The sequence below is a fragment of the Elaeis guineensis genome, chromosome 14, assembly GCF_000442705.2.
Source record: "Elaeis guineensis isolate ETL-2024a chromosome 14, EG11, whole genome shotgun sequence".
Taxonomy (NCBI): Eukaryota; Viridiplantae; Streptophyta; class Magnoliopsida; order Arecales; family Arecaceae; genus Elaeis; species Elaeis guineensis.
In genome coordinates this window covers 59,867,844-59,887,086 of record NC_026006.2, presented here as the reverse complement: position 1 = coordinate 59,887,086, position 19,243 = coordinate 59,867,844, and the positions used below count along the sequence as shown (strand labels likewise).

At 36.9% G+C, this 19,243-nt stretch overlaps 1 protein-coding gene across 1 annotated transcript; it reads right to left on the bottom strand.

The window, feature by feature from the left end:
* Positions 1–1,527: 1,527 nt before the first annotated feature.
* Positions 1,528–10,448, bottom strand: LOC105057414 (kinesin-like protein KIN-14F). Its single transcript, XM_019854671.3, is given in 21 exon segments — positions 1,528–1,955; positions 2,653–2,757; positions 3,373–3,893; positions 4,591–4,782; positions 4,885–5,048; positions 5,141–5,394; positions 5,489–5,650; positions 5,911–6,089; positions 6,283–6,389; positions 6,473–6,643; positions 6,725–6,820; positions 6,918–6,999; positions 7,093–7,230; positions 7,437–7,532; positions 7,797–7,865; positions 7,952–8,023; positions 8,106–8,227; positions 8,230–8,359; positions 8,867–9,010; positions 9,164–9,330; positions 9,928–10,448. Coding segments are annotated over 21 exon segments (3,201 nt in total). The 5' UTR covers positions 10,046–10,448; the 3' UTR covers positions 1,528–1,843.
* Positions 10,449–19,243: the final 8,795 nt, after the last annotated feature.

Genomic DNA, 19,243 nt, shown 5'->3' with positions numbered 1-19,243 from the left:
AAATGTGGATGGCTGCCATTAGTACATGGACGATCAGAACTCCATGAGTGCAAGCTGCACATACATGCATACATTATTTGATGGCCATCCATTCTCTAATAGTGGCTATCCATGATTGCACCACCGTGCTCTGCAGTGCTGCATGCACGCCACCGCAAACAATCCTAGTTGAAGTATGTTGAGAAACCTCCTGTTTATTTAACTACATCAAAAATGATATATATACAACCATCACATCCGTCCTCTTATGGGACTACAAAAACACCTGTTGCGGCCAGTCGTCTCGTCGTCCGATCGCCGGAGGACGTGCACCTGCAAAAACGAGAAGTCCACACTGACCGGAGGCGGCTCCGACGGGAACCCTCCGACGGTCAAGTCAGAGAGGTGACTGGACAACAGTGAAATGAAGACAGAGAGCTCGATCGAGAGAGAGAGGGGGAGGGAGAGGAGCGAGCCTGTGATTTAGGAGTCGAGAAGCGGGGGGAGCGGATCCCTTGCACTGTTGCCTTCCCCGAGTTATATAGTGGAGCACGGTATGGCGCCGTCATTAATGGCGCAGACAAGTGAGGAACTGTCAACTCACTGTAGATTGTCAGAGTCGCCGTGAAAGTGTCATGTCGCCGTGGGGCTGTCAAATCACTAGGGTTGACAAAGCCCTAGGCGGGACAATGCCCCTAGGTGGCAGCGCCGCATGCCGCTGTCAGAACTGACGAGGTCTAGCGGCTGTACGACGATCAGAGGAGTCGACCGACCCTAGGTCGGTAGCCAGCTGAGTGGCGTCGGGCCCCTCCGTTGGTCGGCGAGCCTCACGTGAATCGGCCATCAGACCTTCGGGTTTAGTCGGACGAGAAAGATGCGCCCGACATACCCTCGGTCGGTCGTGAGTCGATAATTGGCCGGTGATGGCGTCAGTCGGTCGGTCCGACTGTCAATCGGTCGGTCGGTCCCTCCGGCCGTAAGTCGGTCGGTCGGTCCCTCCGGCCATCGGTCGGTCGGTCGATGGGTATTCCCCAACAACACCCTTAACACTCATCCTTCGTACTAATCCATCAAAGGGACTACAAAACATCCAATGGTATTGGTCCTGTTGATTCAACCTAGATCTAATTTGAGCACAACTTCAATCTTTCACTAGGACGGATTTGAGACGGTGTGAAATATTGGTGTTCACTCTCATAAAATCAGCTTAATACTTTTGGTACATGACTCGGACAAGATGCATTTGTAGCGCATAAAAGCCGGATGGCTTGCTGGGTTGGTAAGCGTGGTCTGGCTTTTTGTGCTTCATCACTGACTTGAAGTCATTTGGAAAACAATTAGTAATTATTAGTTGGTAAATTATTATCCACCTCAATAGGCGAACTGAAAGCAAAATTAGAGGGAGACTGATGACCCTCAAATGGGATGGGTATTTGTAAGGAAAAGCAGTAACAATGAGGTTGAATCAAACGAGAAAAGATGTTAATATTAGCATCCATGCAAACAACGAAATATGCACGTATAGATGAGCTCCAAAGTCAATTAGAACCAACTCATTGCATTTCTTTTTCTTCCAACTTCTCCTTTCATTATCTTTACGAATTATGAGCATGATAGATAAAGAATGGTCATCCGAAATTATACATTTCGACTACTTCAAGCTAAAGCAAAGAGGACGGGGGGGTCCTACCACCCACGATACAACCACCAAAGCAGTACAAAGCAACAGGGATTATTGCCACTCATTATTGTACTCGAGAACGAGGCTCTCGATCTATCATTACAATCGAAAAAGAAAGCCAGAAAAAGCACAACATCATTTCAACAACCCTTCTTACTTCACATTGTTCATTTTCCCACCTGATCAAGTGATCCGTTTCCCGTCACTGCTGCTAGAATAGGGCTGCCTCCCTGTCCGATTAGACCCGTTCAACGCTTTCCTGGATGGTGTAGGAATTTGTATATGATTTGGAGTCCTAAATTATAATGCAGGAAAATAAAAGCCATTAGAAGCATTCAAAATGATTTTATTGAAAAAGAATAATATGCTTAAATAATGAAGTAAACAGAAACGGACAAGCTCATTGTAATTTGTTGAGCTGGTTCAAGCAAAGTCCACTTTATCACGTAAGATATGAACCACATCTCAATCTATATACCTTAAAACACAAGATGTGACATCAAACCTTTTGGAATTTGTACTTGTACTGATGTGACATCAAACCTTCATAGATCGTTGAGAAATTTTAAGCAAAATACCCCTTAGGCAACAAGTAATCAAGCTCACACCAAAAAGCACTAGTTCACAAAGAAATGCCTGAACTCATACAACAAAGAAGGACCCTCCAAGGCTATATTGCCAGTGACAGGCATCTAGACCAAGACAAAGAAAAGCAAATTTTGATAAAAAGAACTTCATATATAACCTCAAAGGTGCCAATTAAGAGATCAGGAAGCCAAATGATAGGTAACTCTAAATCTCATTCTAAATCCAATGACAGCAGTTAGAAAGGGTTAGAGATTGTTGCTTATGATCACAGATCTTTTATGGAGAAAAACAAGCTCCAACTTCAAAAGCATCATAAAATTGGTTACTTTGCTAGCTGTGATGAAAAAAGATAATATAGTAAAATAAAAGATACAAGAAAGGAATTAAGTATCCAAACTGTAAACCTGGACTTTCTACCGCTGCAATATAACTTGCCATCATAGGAAGCTGGTAGGTTTAGAAACCCCAATCTGAACGTATCATTCCGTTTGCCAGACAAATCATAATACCTGTCTACTGCAAGAGTTATCAGTTGCAATTGCAGGACATTTATGCAGAGTGATGCATGCAAAAGGATTATAAGGTAAAAAATTGGCATCTTTGATACGGTAAGATGCTGTGCTGGTTTGGATTCCAACAAGTACTGAAGACTAGGATGGTGTTCCTCCACTAGCAAAATTAATAATAAAAAAGTCTAGAAATTTTTCCCATTTTAACACACACACACACACAAACATATGCATATACATGCATACATAGACCATCATAAAACATTGTGGATATGCATAATTTAGATTATATATTCTTAACCCATGAGTCTATCTACTACGAAAAGACACCATAAGTTATCTTTATGCTACTTAGAAACAAAAAATTTATCACACATAAATTAGAAGATCTTATCACAGGATTAATTGACAGGTCGCTGTAGCAATTTCAACCATATTGGTATTGGTACTATTCAACCAGATTTTATGAGAGACGAGTTTTAGGATGCAAGCCTACCACCAATGACACCACTGTTGATAAAAAGATCAAAACATTTAACTTTCTTTCATATTTAGATTCACAACTTTCAAGCATATCTATATTTGCACCATCAAAAGTACAGTGTCCATATTTACCTTATATCTGGGCTCTTTGTTGGCATTTGATGTTTGTTGATCCTTGACGCACCTTCATTGACTGCAGTATTAATATTTTGGAGATTGAATTGCCATAGCGTATCTGCTTCTGAAGAATCACTTGTTGCAATATCCAAATCATCAGAATCATCAGTACCCACAGAATAAAATCGGTTTCCTTGCATACCAAAATCATGGCTATCTTTTCTCCTTGTGGCATTCCTTTGGTATGGTTGTTCTGGATAAGCTTCCATATTAGAAACATATTTCTGGTAAAAAAAGTCAGGCAGCGGTGCGCTATCTCCGTCCCAATCTCTTATGGAATTATTATCCTGGATCACCGTCTCATGCTTGTTCACCATGACCTTGTCAACCCAATTTCCAGGGTCAGTTTCTTTATATTCTCCCACCTGAAAGTTTATTCTACTGCTGTCTGGCCAGGGAGGAGAATCATTTGCCATTAACAACTCTTGGAGATCAATACTTGGTTTCTTTTGTTTCAACGAAGGATTAATCTGCATCTATAAATAGACCATTATTAGAAAAATCATCCTTCAGTGCAAAGCAACATCAATATATAGTCAAGATGAATGACCAGCAATACTCTATATGATTGTCATAAGAACCAAAGTAATCAAACCAATATTTCTAGAATGCCATACAGATCTTTGCGAAATTAACCAGTTTCTTTTCAAGCACTGATATAATACGTGGGATAAAATACATAATTAATATATGCACTGTATGCGTTAACATTTTACACTGGACATATGAAAAGTTGTCAAGTCACTTTCAATGTGCTGAATGCAAAATATAGATCCCCCAAATATTTAATATTGTGACGATGGGTAGCAATGGTAGAGACAAGACATCAGCCAAAATCCAACTTACTGGAAGGTAATGCAGGGTCACCTATGCCTATGAAGTGAAGCCTGATTTATATTAATAATTAGTAAGAGTGAGTAAAAAATCAAAGTCTTATGATATTTCCATTAAGTGATACATCTAGCATTGCATATGCAAGTTACCAAATCCATACATTATAGGGAGCATGCGTTCAAAAGTAGCTTCTTAATTTGATAGTCTGATGTCACATTAAATATTCCATTACAAAGCAATAAATGGCTAAAGAAAAATTATCATCTAACAACCAAGCCCATCTAATATACTAAGAGCACTCACAATCATTTATCTACCATGCCATCCTGAGCACAATACCTCTATGTTTCCAACATCCTCCATAGGCTTTCTGTGATTAGTTTGATTATTTACATATTCCTGACCATGCTGATGATTTGAGTTTATAGGTGATGGTGTCTTGACATTAAGCATATCAGGACTTGCTATTATATTCTGAAGATGCTCTGACCCTCCTCCTTTCCTTGCTAATGCTGCTTTAAGGCAAGCTACCTGAAATAGAAAAAAAAAGAATCTGGATATTGAAAAGAAATGAGAAATAGAAGGATGTGTATTGTATATCAATTTACAGTGACAAATTAAGATGAGAAAAACCTGCTCCCTGAGCTCTTTGACTTCTCCACTTTCTTTATTTAGTTGAGCTGCACCAAGTTCAACACTAGAAACCCTCTCAGCAAATTTAAGTGTGCTAATAGTTTCTCCAATAGCATCTATATCAGGACTTATATGGACAAACATCAATGTTTTTGCTTGCCTACCTGAATATTTAAAATTATAGAGCTCTGTGAAATAGAGAGAGAAATTTTAGTTTTCATTAACAAATTAACAATGTTAAAAGTAAATATTTTACCAAGAGAATCTTGAAGTAATTGTGTGAGTTTGCTATTTCTATAAGGAACATGTGAATTTTTGTGGGCAAGGGCAGATATTACATCCCCCAGAGCTGAGAGCGATTTATTTATGTGTTGTGCCTCTTTTAGCCTTTCTCCTGTGACCTCAGATTTATCAACTCTTTCACTGCCTGCAAGATCAACTAAATGCATGCATCCACGAAGGATGGTTCCAGATGTCATATCTCTTCCTTGAACGTGAACAGTCAAGCAACTGCAAGCAAAATCATTTTACATTACGTACTCATGTAATAGAATTACATTAATTTATAGTGAATCAAGAACAAAATTAAATCATAATTACTCACCTATGAGAACGGCTGCTACGATCATTCAATGCTGTAGCACCCACAGTACAGTTCTTCTGTCCAATGTTCATCAGTTCAATGACATCTGATGTTGATGTAACAGGGACTAAATTTGCATCAGGTACATTAAGTCCTTTCTGGGAACTGTTACGAATTTCTAATGTATTTACTTGTTAAGGAAGTTTATTATTCTATCAGAAAAAATGGAAAAATAAGAATGTAGTAGCAATAAAAATAATGCTTACTAATCCACCTAAATTTGTTCAAAAAAGAACTACATATACCTGAGACATCCAACTATAGAAAGGGGAAAAAAACTAAGATGAACTATTACATATATCTAAAGTATTTACTTCTAAAGGAAATCAAACCCATTAATGAAATACTTTGAAGTAGAAACAAAAAAACAGTGGAAAGGATATCTTTTGTTAAGGCCATCACTAGCAAGGAGGTCTCTCACTTGCTCATTATAAATTTCAATCATTTGAACAGAGATTTTGTAATAAAATGCACCCCTTCTTTCTTCTGAGAGTTTAAACAGGTCACTCAGTGCCCTATAATTCACGCCCTGGGTTTGCTCATTCAGATCCTTAGGTCCACTCTGTATAACATATGTGATGAGATCAACCAAGATAGTGAGTCCATTGCATCTCAACATTTTATATGATAACATCTTAAGTGCTCAAAAGTATTGAAATATCATGGCAAGAAATCATATAACTTCAAGTTTTCAGTTAGTCTTTGAAAGTATGCAACACTTCATCTTGCATATGAGTTGTCATCAAACTTCTTACCATAGTAAATGTTTTCCCTGATCCAGTTTGGCCATATGCAAATATACAAATATTATAACCATCAAGAACAGACCGAATCAGAGGTTGCATGTCTGAGAATACCACCTCTGCAGGATGATAAAAAAGAAGTGAATGGCTGCACAAGTTATTTTTGTATGAAAGTAAGAAATAAAGCATAGCTTCTAATAACCTTGGGTTGCCGATGGACCAAAAACTTTATTAAAATTGAAAGATCTATGTCCTTTTCCATACTTCGAAGGGGTGATAATCGTGATATGTCCATCATTGATACCACCAATACTGCTAGTACTTAGTTGTCCAGGTAGGAAGGGTCTAACTCGGCAATAGACCCTAATACTTCCTATTAATGGGAAAAATAAAGTTAGTACTATAAAAGTTATTTCGCACACTAAAAATATAACTAAATGGCTCAAAATTTTACCTTTCAGATCTTGCACTTGATTGTACAGCTTTCTGTTTTCTTCGAGAACTTTGTGATAACCTGAAGCTGCATGAGCAAGGCTGAGAAGATGCTTGCCTGTTATACAGAAGGCCATGTAGAAGAGCGTATAATTATTCTTCAATGAGTTCTGAAAACCTTGACCGATTCCCTAATGATATGCTTTCTGTCTTACCAAGCTTACTGAATTCCTCAGAGTACTTGATTTGCATGAACTCCATGCCAGCTCTTGTAGTTTGAAGAGTATGTTTCAATTCCTATAAAAAAAAAAACATTGACTACTGATTCAAATTGATTAATCTAGCATTAGATGAAGCTGCCCAGGAGCACCACCTAAGCTGTGTTATCACCTGAATATCTCTTTGTTGTTGCTCAAACATCTTATGTTGCTTCAGAATTTTGTCTTTTGATGCCTCTTCTTCTTGCATGTTCTTATGAATGTAGCCCTCTTTCTCCGATTTTATGAGATTATTTTCTTCCTTCTCCATCTAAAAAATGACAATAAAAATTACAGTGTTGTCTCATTCCCATATTCATTTAAGGACAAAGCTAATAGAACAAATATATTAAAACATGATATGTGGTGGCAATTCTTGTACTATGACTATACACACTCAAAAAGTACTTTGGAAACTATAAATAAAACATATAAGCTGCATGATAGAGCACTGCTGGAAATAAATCTGAGACATACCTTCATCTCAAAAGAAGCAGATGGGGGATCTATCGAAACCTTTTGTTTGCAAAAAGATTTATTGCTGTCAGCAAGACCCTTGAGAGCTGTTTTCACCTGCTGAGTTTACAATACAAATAATTGTATAGACATAAATATCATCATCAACAAATATACTTTTATCATTATAAAACAGTTACCACTCAGGAAGATATTACTATGAAAAGAAACAGCATAACTTAAAACAAACACATTATATTCACAAATGACTGCCAGACAGGAGGGCTGAAAGCTACTATCAGAATATGAAATAAAAAGATTATTTATTTTTCCTCCTTAAAATCAAAATGCATATTAGAGGAATACTGGAATGAAACATACCAGGTCAGTTTGGCTTGCTATGCGGTGCTCAAACTCTTCCATTACTTTACCTAACATCGACTCCAACAGCTGCAAAAAGACAAGATTGGTCTTATGTCTTCCTGACACTTCCATTAAAAACAATGAATTAATTAACAGGACAAAGATAATCTCACCAATGGAACTTCTTCAGGCCTCTTGCCTGATAGAGCTGCATGTACAAGCATACTCAGTGGACGTGATGAAGTCTGTTCAGCATAATATGCAGGATACTAAGCAAAACTGAAGCTAACCATTCAGTGGAATGAATTTGAAATATAGCATACAAACCATTTCAGCAGATTCAATTGGAATATTTTCATTTAAATTATGCTCCATACATAAAACTTCATTTTCATACATTGGTTGATTCCTTGACAAGGAATTCTTGAAAGGTTCCGAATTTTTCCTCAAAAATTTTTCCCTGTGTTGGAAAATTTAGAATTTCCACTATATTTCCAAGATCCATGTCCTCCCATTTGTTTCCATTCACCATAGGATTTGACAGCTAGAACGCAGTCTACAACCCTGGCACTTTTCCCTCCCTGAACATCCAGAAAGCAGAATTATATAGAGGAACAAAAGATTAAAAAATATTACATATATATCAATGTTAAGTTATATTGCAACACTTTGAAAAAATTTGATAAAGCCACAAAATTATAAGGTTGGGATTAGGTGCAATTCAAAGAACTCATTGCAATATCCATCAACCCTTGTTCCAATCAAATGAAGTTGCTTATTGAATCCACATTCACTTATCATTCCAAAGCAAGAAAAATTCAATTAAGCAAAACTCTGGAACACAAAATTTCAATGAAAATAAATAAATAAATACATAAAAAGATGCTTATCTCTATTGACTTTCCCAAATTGCAATTGGAAAGCAAGAAAAATTAGTTTCTTAGAAGTCAAGAAATAAACTAGAAGATAAAGATTCTTGAATAAAATGCCTATGTCAACCATCCAAGCAAAATCATAATTTAAAGTGAAGGAGGGATAATTATTAGAGAAGAAGTTTTATTATCTAATAACTACAATAATATTCCTACCTGCTCCAAGTCGGAAGCCTCAAACATAGGAAGACCAATCTCTTTCACAGCCACAAGAAAGTTCCTCACATTCTCAAAATACTGGTAAGCTGATAGGGCTGCACCATCTGGGTGAAGAACTGAATCTCCTGGATTTACAACCACCTGAAAAGAACAAAAAAAAAAAAGCAATATCTGAGAAACTAAACTGGTGCAGGCTTTAGAGGGAAAAAAAAAAAAGGAAAAGAAAAAATTGGGGGAAGGGAGATAGAAGTTGAAGATTCCAATTTGGTGATCCAAGGCTCCAAGCAGACACACCTTTGGCACTGCACCTGGTTGAACCTTGTTGAGTGCATTGCAAAGAATCAATCCGTTTCTCAATCCAAGCCTGAACTCTTCCTCCGAAGGCTGGCCTGGCAAATCCTTAGCAAGGACTACCCCAACCATCTTTCTCAGCCACCCAGATGCCTCATACCTTCTTGCCGCTGGAATTACACATTAATAAATTAAAAAAATTCAAAACCAGGTGGACTCAAAAAGAAGATAATTTCAACAAACACAAAATCATCATGATAAGAAGGGTTACCACAAAACACAAAATTTTGCAGAAGAAACATATACAAAAATAAGAAACAAACATAAATTTCCAGAACTATCTTGATCCAGAAAAAAATCAGAGAGGGTGTCTTATGTGAATCCATTAAAAGATCAGATTAATGACACGTAGCGACCTGTCCCAATTCTCCATAGAGCAATGGGGTAGAAAATAAATATATTAACTTTGCAAATCACTTTCATGGCTTTTTTTTTTTTTTTTGAGCAAATTACGTCCTCTATAGCTCACATTTTTTCCTTCTCTATTCTAATAAAATCATAGATCATCTGGCCATGTCCAAACGAGAAAAAGAGGAAGAAAATCCTGAAACAATCTTCTTGATCGGTAAATTCCATAAAGTATAATGATCTCGTTTTTAATGGTAAATAAGTGGAAAATCGTTCAGTTCTACACTAAAACAAATATGTATCAAATTGACAAAAACATTATTCAATTATGGGAAAAAAAATAAAGCTAGAAATACTACATGCTTCTTCTGCCTTCCTCGAAGCCAAATGCATATCGCTCAGCCTAGTCCCATGCTGCTTGAGAACATCCTCCACCACAGAAGTCACCGATATACAAAATAGCCTCTCCGACGCCATTCTCGACCCCAAAAACCTCTTGAATAAATCGCAAAAACAGAGCTTCCAGTGCCAAATCGGGCAAAAATCCCCGCCTTCCCTTCGTGTACCAGAAATCAAAGAATTCGAAGACTTATAAAAAAAAAAACAAAACCAAAAAAAAAACCGCTCGAGATAAGGGTTTAAGAATGGAATTGAGATTAACTGGGGGAGAGGGGAAAGGGAGAGCTGGAGTCTCCTTCGGAGGAGCGAGATAATAAAAGAGAAGAGGGAATGAGGAGAGCTCTTTCGGCTGGCTCTTAAAATTTTCCTTAAGAATTCTACTATGCTCTCCTATAGTAAAGCGCTCTCTCCCTCCAGCACTCCACTCCAGGCCTCGTTCCGAACCTCCCACTTGGAGACCGAACGGTTTGTATTCCGGAGGGTGTGGGGAGGTGGCGAAAGTTTTTTTTTTTTTTTTTTTTGAAAGTATGGTGATGACGGTAGCGTTAAAATAAGGACATGACTGATTTTAACGTTTCCTCTGTCCCTTTTGCTTTGTGCCGTTAACCTGTTGAACGGCGGAGCTGCCCTTCGTATCTAACTCCGTGTCATATCACGTGGCATTGTAGGGTTGGTTGTAGAAAAATAATTTTTATTTAAATCAAACTCGTCTTTCATTTGTTTGGACCAGAGAGGACAATTTACATCATCCATTGGCTTGATCCTATCATTTTACCCGACTAATTTACAGTTAGGAGCACGATTACATATTTAATTTAAAATTATTAATACTTTTTTTAGAAAAAATAAAGCATTAGTACATATTTTATATGAATATATTCAAAAGTGTCAAAAAATAAAATATCCTCAAAAAAATCCAGAAGCCGCCCCCACATTTATCCAAAGAACATCTCCGACTAAGGCTAAAACTATATTGAATACAGATTGGATACCAGTATATCCATATCCACATTTATTTTGTCTGACTAATACAAACATGGATATAGATATTATTCGAATGTAAAAATTTATATCTATATTTATTTTAAATGAATACCGATATATTTCAAATACTAGAAGTATGGACATAAGTAAGGATATAGGTTGGATAATTAAAATTTATGACTACAAAATCAAAGATATTACTAAATAAATGATAAATCAAGTTAATAGCATATTTAATATGATTGTATATTTCTTTTAAAAATTAATAAGTGCTATATAAAATTGAATAGGATTACAGATAAATTTGGATATTCGGATATGGATCGAATAGTTATCTATCCATATCTATATCCATTTTTCTTTGATGGATATGGATACGAGTATGGATATTAGTCAGATCTTCAAATTTTTATTCATATTTGAATTGATTTGGATACGAAAAAGGCTCTAGATGGATATTATCCATACTGCTTTCACCCCTATCCCTGATGTACTCAGCAACATAGATGACCATCTAGTCTGTTGTCATATTAGCCTTCCTAAAAATATGTCGAATAGCGAGGGGCACACCCCAGCAGCCAAGTCATGATGTCCTGCAGAAGAGGGTGAGTTGTAAATCCCTGCCTACATCCTTATAACCAAGTCATTACCGTGGTGAAATCTCCCTTTATGATAAGGTGATCAGCATGCAGGATCCATCGAGCATAAAAGATCCCTGCCCAAGCGACACAAAGCTCCATTCTAAGGATCTTAGGCTCAAACAGATAGCTCCCTTGGCCTTTAGGTCATAAAGCCAACACCACTATACCTGTCTCTAACACTATCATCAAAGTTGATCTTGAGGTACATCGAAAGTAGGGACTCCTAAGAGATAAAAATCCATCGAGCACTATATGAGCAAAATGGGAATCCCATATCTCTCGAGGTCTAAAAGTCACTTCAGTCAGCTCTTTAGCCGAAATTAGGGCTCTCTCTAAGGTGAATCTCGTCGGGCATCGTCTGGACTCAAAACACCATGCTATTCTTCACCAGCCACATACTAAGCAGTGTAGACAAGTTAGCAACCGCTTAGGTTACATCGCTCTTGGTGCTCTATCTTAGGAACTCCAGAAAAAGCTTGGATTAGAGCCTCAGCATAAACAATCCTATGATGCTGACTCCTCTAGACTGTAAGCCGAGCATGCTACCGGGAGATCCATGCTTCTGTCCCTCAAGATAGCCCTAGTTGGAAGTCGACTCTAGGCTACCTTCCATAGGAAGAGACTCATCCTTAGATGCACTCCTATCCTCTAGATCCATCCAGTGTGTAGACACCGATCGGCTCTCATTGAAACAAATGATACAGATCGATCGTCACTGCCTCAGGGTGTAAGAGGATCTTCAAACTCTAATGTCCTGACAACTATGGATAGAGATTGCCATGGATCGCACATGCTCTCCCATCTATTCTCCAAAGATGTGAGTTATTGGCACCTGGTCCCAACCCATGCCATCTAGGTGGAAAAGATCATAGACCCTCAAGGAGTCTGCTACTTCAAAGCTAACGAAGGTTAGCTATCGCCTCAACAGTAGATTAACAATTCATAGGTCCAACAGGATGTCCACAGACCGACCGTCTCTCACAAACCATCTCGTCTGTGAGATCACATCAGGGGCTCATGAACACATCTCTCTCCAGAACAATGAGCAACTCTGACTAGCCTAGATCTCCTCGCCCATTGGCCATAGGCCATACCTAGCCCTTATCATCATACCCCCAATAGACTCTCCCGATCAAGTAAAAACCTAGCCGCATACTAAGCAATTAGGGTCTCCCACCTCGTGACTAGTGACTGAATGCTAAGGCCACCATCCCCAATGGTTGACAAACCTTATCCAGGCCAATAAATGCACACCCCAACCATCTGGGTGCAAACCCCATCAAAAGTGCCAAAAGTATTTCTCCAGCTTCAATACCAAGGTCTTAGGCAAGCTCGACTTTGAGAGAAGATAGATCGGTATAAAATAAAGAACTGACCTCATCAAAGTGACTCTACCCATCATGGAGCGAGTTCTGGCCTGCCAGCCCTCTAGATACTTTCGGATCACCCGTTGTACACCCATACACAGTCCTCCTCAGCCTACACCTAGATATGGGGACTCCCAGGTACTGCAAGGGCCCATTATGCTCTACAATCCTAAGTCATCCCTGATCGTATGTCGCAACTGAATCAACATCCTCGGACTAAAATACATCACAAACTTAAGAAGATTCACCTTCCGATTTGAAGCAAAGTAATACTCCATAATCCTCCTAATGCTAATGGCGTTCTGGATCGATGTCCGATCCATTAGCAAGCAGTCATCTACAAAGAATAAATACGAGATTGGTTAGGTCCTCGAGGTTGGCATATATGGGTGAGTACTGATCCCTGGGATGCCACATAAAGAGCTCGCAATAGAGCATCAACACAGATAATAAAAAAGTAAGGGGACAAGGAATGACCTTGACGTAGTCAACTATGGAATAGAAGAAGTCTGATGTTATCCCATCAATTAGGATGGCAAAGGAAGGGCCATGAATGCATAACATCATCCACCCAATGCATCGAGGGTGGAAGCAAAAATCCATCAAAGCCCTCTCGAGGAACTGCCAACTCATTCGACTATAGATCTGCTCCATATCTAGCTTAATCGTCATGAGGCTTCTGTGAGTACGATTATGACGAAGAGCATACATAAACTCCTGGGTGATGAGGATATTGTTGGAAATGCTGTGGCTATCAACGAAAGCCCCCTACTCCAAACAAAAGCCCCCTGCTCCATACAAATCAACCATGGGAGAATGCACTTCATCTTGCATACCATCAGTTTAGCACATACTTATACATGATCGTGTACAAACTGATCAGTCTGAAATGTCCCCGCTTCGAGGCATCCTGTTGTTTTGGTAGAACGGTAATAAAGATATATTTTCAAGTTTCAGACATCTATCGGTGACAAAGAACTCCTATGGCACAGCCATGATCTCCAGATGGATAATCTGCAAATAATGCCTAAAGGAAAGGGGAGGGAAGCCATCTGATCCAAAGGCTTTGTCCTTCATTGTAGACTAGACCACTTGACACACCTCATCCTCAATCACTGCTCTAAGGAGATCCCTATTTTCCTGCTCCGTAACCATACCATTAGGAGGGGGTGACACAAGTCCCAACCCCACCTAACAGTATCGTCCACCATGATCTGAAAAAGCATACTAGCTCTTGCCTGAACTCCTCCTTAGCTATCAGCCACTAGCCGTCGATGTCCTTGATCGTCTTCATTTAGTTTGTCCTATGAATGATAGTAGCCTAGTAGAAGAATCTCATATTTCAATCATCCTGTTTAATCCACTGGACTAGACTTCTGTCTCTAAAAGATTTTTTACTGCCTGAAAGTGAGTAATACTCGGAGAGCTTACCCTGAAGATCCACCAAGTCATCCTCTGCAAGCCTATCCTCATGCTTCTGGAACTCCTAAATTGTTACCTCCATTGCCTCGAGCCTCCTGAAAATATCACCCACCTTAAACATGTTTCATCTCCGCAATCGTCTCCTCATTAGCTCCAATCTCCGAGCCATCCAATATCTAACATCAATGTGAACCAGTAGTCTTTAAACCTCTCTCATAATATCCCAAGATCGAGGGTAGCATAACCAGAATTTCTTGAAACGAAACAGACTCTGATAAGAGAGAGATGTATTGGTGGTCAGCAAAATCAGACATTGATCGAAAGCAATCCTTGACAATGTCGAATAAGATAGGTTGGATGTTGCTAAATCCAACCGATAGTCCTAAATACTTTGTCAATCCTCTCCTACACTCGGGCTCCCACTTGGTGGTTGTTCCTCCAAGTAAACATTGGATCAATAAAGCCAAGGTCAACTAGGCTATTGGGGTGAAGAAAGTCCTTGAATTCTCTAAACTCCATATCATCAAGGTGGGAAATGACATATTGGCCGCAAATCTAACTTGAGGTATCTATTAAAATATTTTTAAATATTATTTACTTTTTAATTGTTTGCTTTTCTTAATCAAATATATTTTTATTTTCCTAAATGATAATATTTCTATTTGTCGTTGAATATTTGGTTGTTATATTTTATATCTTTGAATCTAAGTTTGTTTAATATTACACAAGGTATTGAGGTGTAATGTTGATATTTTTTTGTTTAATTTATATGTTAAAAATCTCATAAAAAATTTGTACGGTGGATAAAAGATGTGTTTTGCAATTTTATGGATTTCATAAGAAAGCTTTTCAAATTCAAAATATGTTATATATCAAGGACAATTTGAGATCTAAATATGAACTAGATTTGTAGTATTTTATTTAGGACTAGGATTATATCTCTGATGCAAAAGAAGGATTCTAGAGACCACAATTAGATTGTGCAATTGCCACTTCGGGGTTTGTGTTTGCGAATGAGTGAAGAGTTTAGATTGCTTTAAAATTTATATAATGTGTAATCTAATAGCTGACATCATAAAAAAAAATTAATTATTGTTTTCTATAAAAAATATAATCTGTACCCATTTACTTACCATAACTAAATTGATAGTGCAAAATATTAAGCATGCTTCTAATTCACCATTATAATATGGCTACACATATCAAAAATTACATATTTTGAACTTATACTTGCTTGTAAAAGAATGGTTGTGAATTTAATGATAACGAAAATCCTCTATTTCTAATAATATTTATTGTAGTACGACTTGGAATCTCATTTAAACGGGTCATCAGTTTTAAATGGCAGGAGAATTTTATCTAGACCTTTTTGCCCTATCAAATCTATCTTGCATCCGAGTATTCTAGAAGTTTTGTTGCCTTCATGTATAACCATCAAATGGTTCAAACTCTATTCACTATGACACAAATTAGTCGAATCTTACTATGTCAGGTAAAGAGTAAGCTGGGAAAGGAGAGAATAATTGCTTGTTATTACCTCTTAGTTTTGTTTGTTTACACTTTGAACTTGTTTGGTTGAGGGAAAGTGGAAGGAAAAGAGGTATTTTCTAAGAAGTGGACAGGAGACTTCTTATTTGATTGGAGTTTTAAAAAGAAAAAGAGTGAAAAAAAAAATTTTCACGGGAAGTTACCTCTCACATTTCATAGAAAGTAGAAATTCATGAAGAAGATGGGTTTTGGCACTTTTCATTGGATAAAAAATTGTGTTACTTTGTTCTTTCCTAAAATATCCTTTTAGATCAATGACTAAAATTTTGCAAAATATCAATGAATTGTTAGAATAAAATACTAACTAATGATATAATATTATATTAATATAACATTAATATTTTAATATTTATTTTATTTTAATATTTATATTAATATAATATAATATTTATATCTATATTAATAAATTTATTATAATAAAATATTAATATTATATTAATATATATCGGTATTATATAAACATAAGAAATTATTATAGTCTAATATTCTACTATAATATATTAAATATTAAATTTATATTAATATAAATATTATATTAATATTTATATAAAGTTTAGGAGCAAAAAGATATACTCTCATATCTACTAAAGGTATAATAGGTATTTTATATAGTTTTTTCAGAAAAATAGGTGCTCAACCAAGTATAAGCTACTTTACAATAAATCATTTTTTCATGATCAATCAAATATGTTAAAATCTTATTCGCAAGAAATAACTCCTTAAGAAGTTATTTTCTGGGAAGTTACTTCTCGAGAAAATTTTTTTTTTTCACGAACCAAATGAATCCTTTATAGTTATGTATTTCATAAGGATCAGCATTTTTGCATTCGTACATATGAAGTTTTGATGTATCCACATAAAAGGATTTGTAGACCTGGCATCATTTTTTCAAGTTATATTGGCATTTGCTGTACTTGAATTTAACATAGGGACGATAGTTGGATATGTTTTTTTGGATACTCGATCAGACTCTAATTCTATTGGGACATGTTTAGCAATATCTTATAAAATTTGGGGAGAATTTGAGATTTTTAAAAAAAAATCTATTCAGATTTGGGATATATTTAGGATTTGACCCTCAAGTACCTGCTACCTATTTTATAATTTTTTTAAAAATATTTACATATAAGAGCGTGAGAGGATTTGAACTCAAAATTTTTAGAAAGTCTAACTATTGGTTATTTAAACTAATGGGATGGGTTTAGGTATCTGAATGACCTGACCCAAATAAAGTTTAATCGGATGGGCCGAGGGGCTTACCATTTTTTAATGGGATGGGTTTGGGGATTTTGGATAATTTGAAGATCGAGTTTGGCATGGGTTCAATAGTAATATTTTAAATGGATTCAAATATGGGGGATAAGTTTTGCAGGTATCCTATCTGTTGCCATTTCTAATTTAATATATCTTGTGCATGTAGGCCCGGGACTATTATTTACATATTCAAACAAATATAAAATGCTCAGCAAATAAGGATCCATCAAATGGCAGCAAAAATAAATGGGAGAAAGCTCAATATTTATGGTTATGGAAATAAATTTTCTTGCGCAAGGGCAAAATTAACAATTTTGACCATCTTAAATATAAGCTAACAATTACAAGAGGTTTGAAAATAAAAGGTCGATCGTGCGTCTCTTAATAGTCATGAAATTAAAAGAGTCTCAGGATATCCAGCTTTTGCATTAGATAGGATATGTTGATGTGAACTGATCCAGCAACGAAACAATGTTAGATGCACTTAGGATGAGTGGCTCTCTAGTAGCAATATAGCCTGGGTATTATGTCTATTTAAATAGCCAGCTTTCGCATTAGATGGATTACATTGATTTGAACTGATACGGCAAGGAAATAATGTTAGATTAGGATGAGTAATTCCGTATTAGCAATATAGCCAGGCTATGATGAGCCTACTTAACTCTTCCGACAGATATACGTAAAGCACATGTAATAAAAATACCCAAAACGGCAATTATTTATGTAAACCAAACAAATTATTCTGATATCTGATATATCCTAAGATAGGCTGTCCATCGTGATATTGATGATCCAACAGTAGCTCAACACGTACCTGCGATAGAAGGTGATGGAGCGACTACACAGTCTTTACCGTCTGATCTTTTACGACCGTACTACAAGAGCTTCAAAATTTTCTATCTACAAAATGACAAGCAGTCAATCCACTCACTGCTCCACTTCTTTCCTTTCTGAGTGAGATTCGTAATCTCAATAACTCTTGAACATATAGGCCGTTATTCCCTAACAGCCACAACACATCTCCCACAATCGTTGCTATCTGGCGAATACCCGTGCACATTCTCGAAGATGACAGCATCCACTGTCGTTTATAAACTCTTCTCTTCGAGACCCTTCGGATGGATGAATACTTAATTCGCATACTTTCTTTCAGAGACTAATTCCATACGAACTGGAATCTATATCCTTCCCAGAGCTCTGAATTCTTTATCTATTTACTCTATATGGTTATACTCTGAGCATCCACTCTCCATTTTCTCACTTCAATCTATCACACTTCATATTTGACTCTACTATTAAATTTTTTCTAAAAGTTCAGGCCTCTTCAGTTTGCTTCTGCAGAAGACTGACTTAGATAAAAATAGGCCACTATCGAAAAACCTTTCAATATAGAGACTTTCTTATTTTTGGTGGTTTTGTAGGATTCGTTTGAGGGGATCGATTGAGGATTCGACACTAATATCTGATCCACAGATCTCGATTCGCTATCTTGTGGATTGTCTCTCTCTCGATTCCAGCTCAAGCGCTTAAGCCAACTCAACTCCCGATGGCAACAGTATCTTTTCTCTATTTTGACCTATACATACATGAAAGAAAAATTTTATTAATTTAATTGGATATTAAAAATGTCATTGTTATTTGTCATTAATTTTTTTTTAGATGCAACCCCAGTGTAACGTGGCAAGCTACTAGCACACGAAAACTTCTTGCCACATGAGCTAGGCGATGCAGCTTTGTGTTATTTAAACAACTTGCTAGAAATAAGGAAGCTGGTGCTCCATCAACATTTGGCATTGGAAATTGAGCAGGGATGCAAGTGAAATATCATATTTTTTAAAAAAAAAAAAATTAGCCAATGATTTGATTCATCTATGGTATGATCATAGCTGTTAGTTATGGTGATCGATTTCTAATTTGAAATGAAACTAGCCATTAAATATGTCCGGAAAGAAGCATAAAGTAGATAATGATTGCTAGAATAACAAAATATGAAGTCAACGATTGCTAGCGTAGTGTTTGGCTCCCCTCTTTAAAGAACTTTTTATTATTAAAGTTTGAAC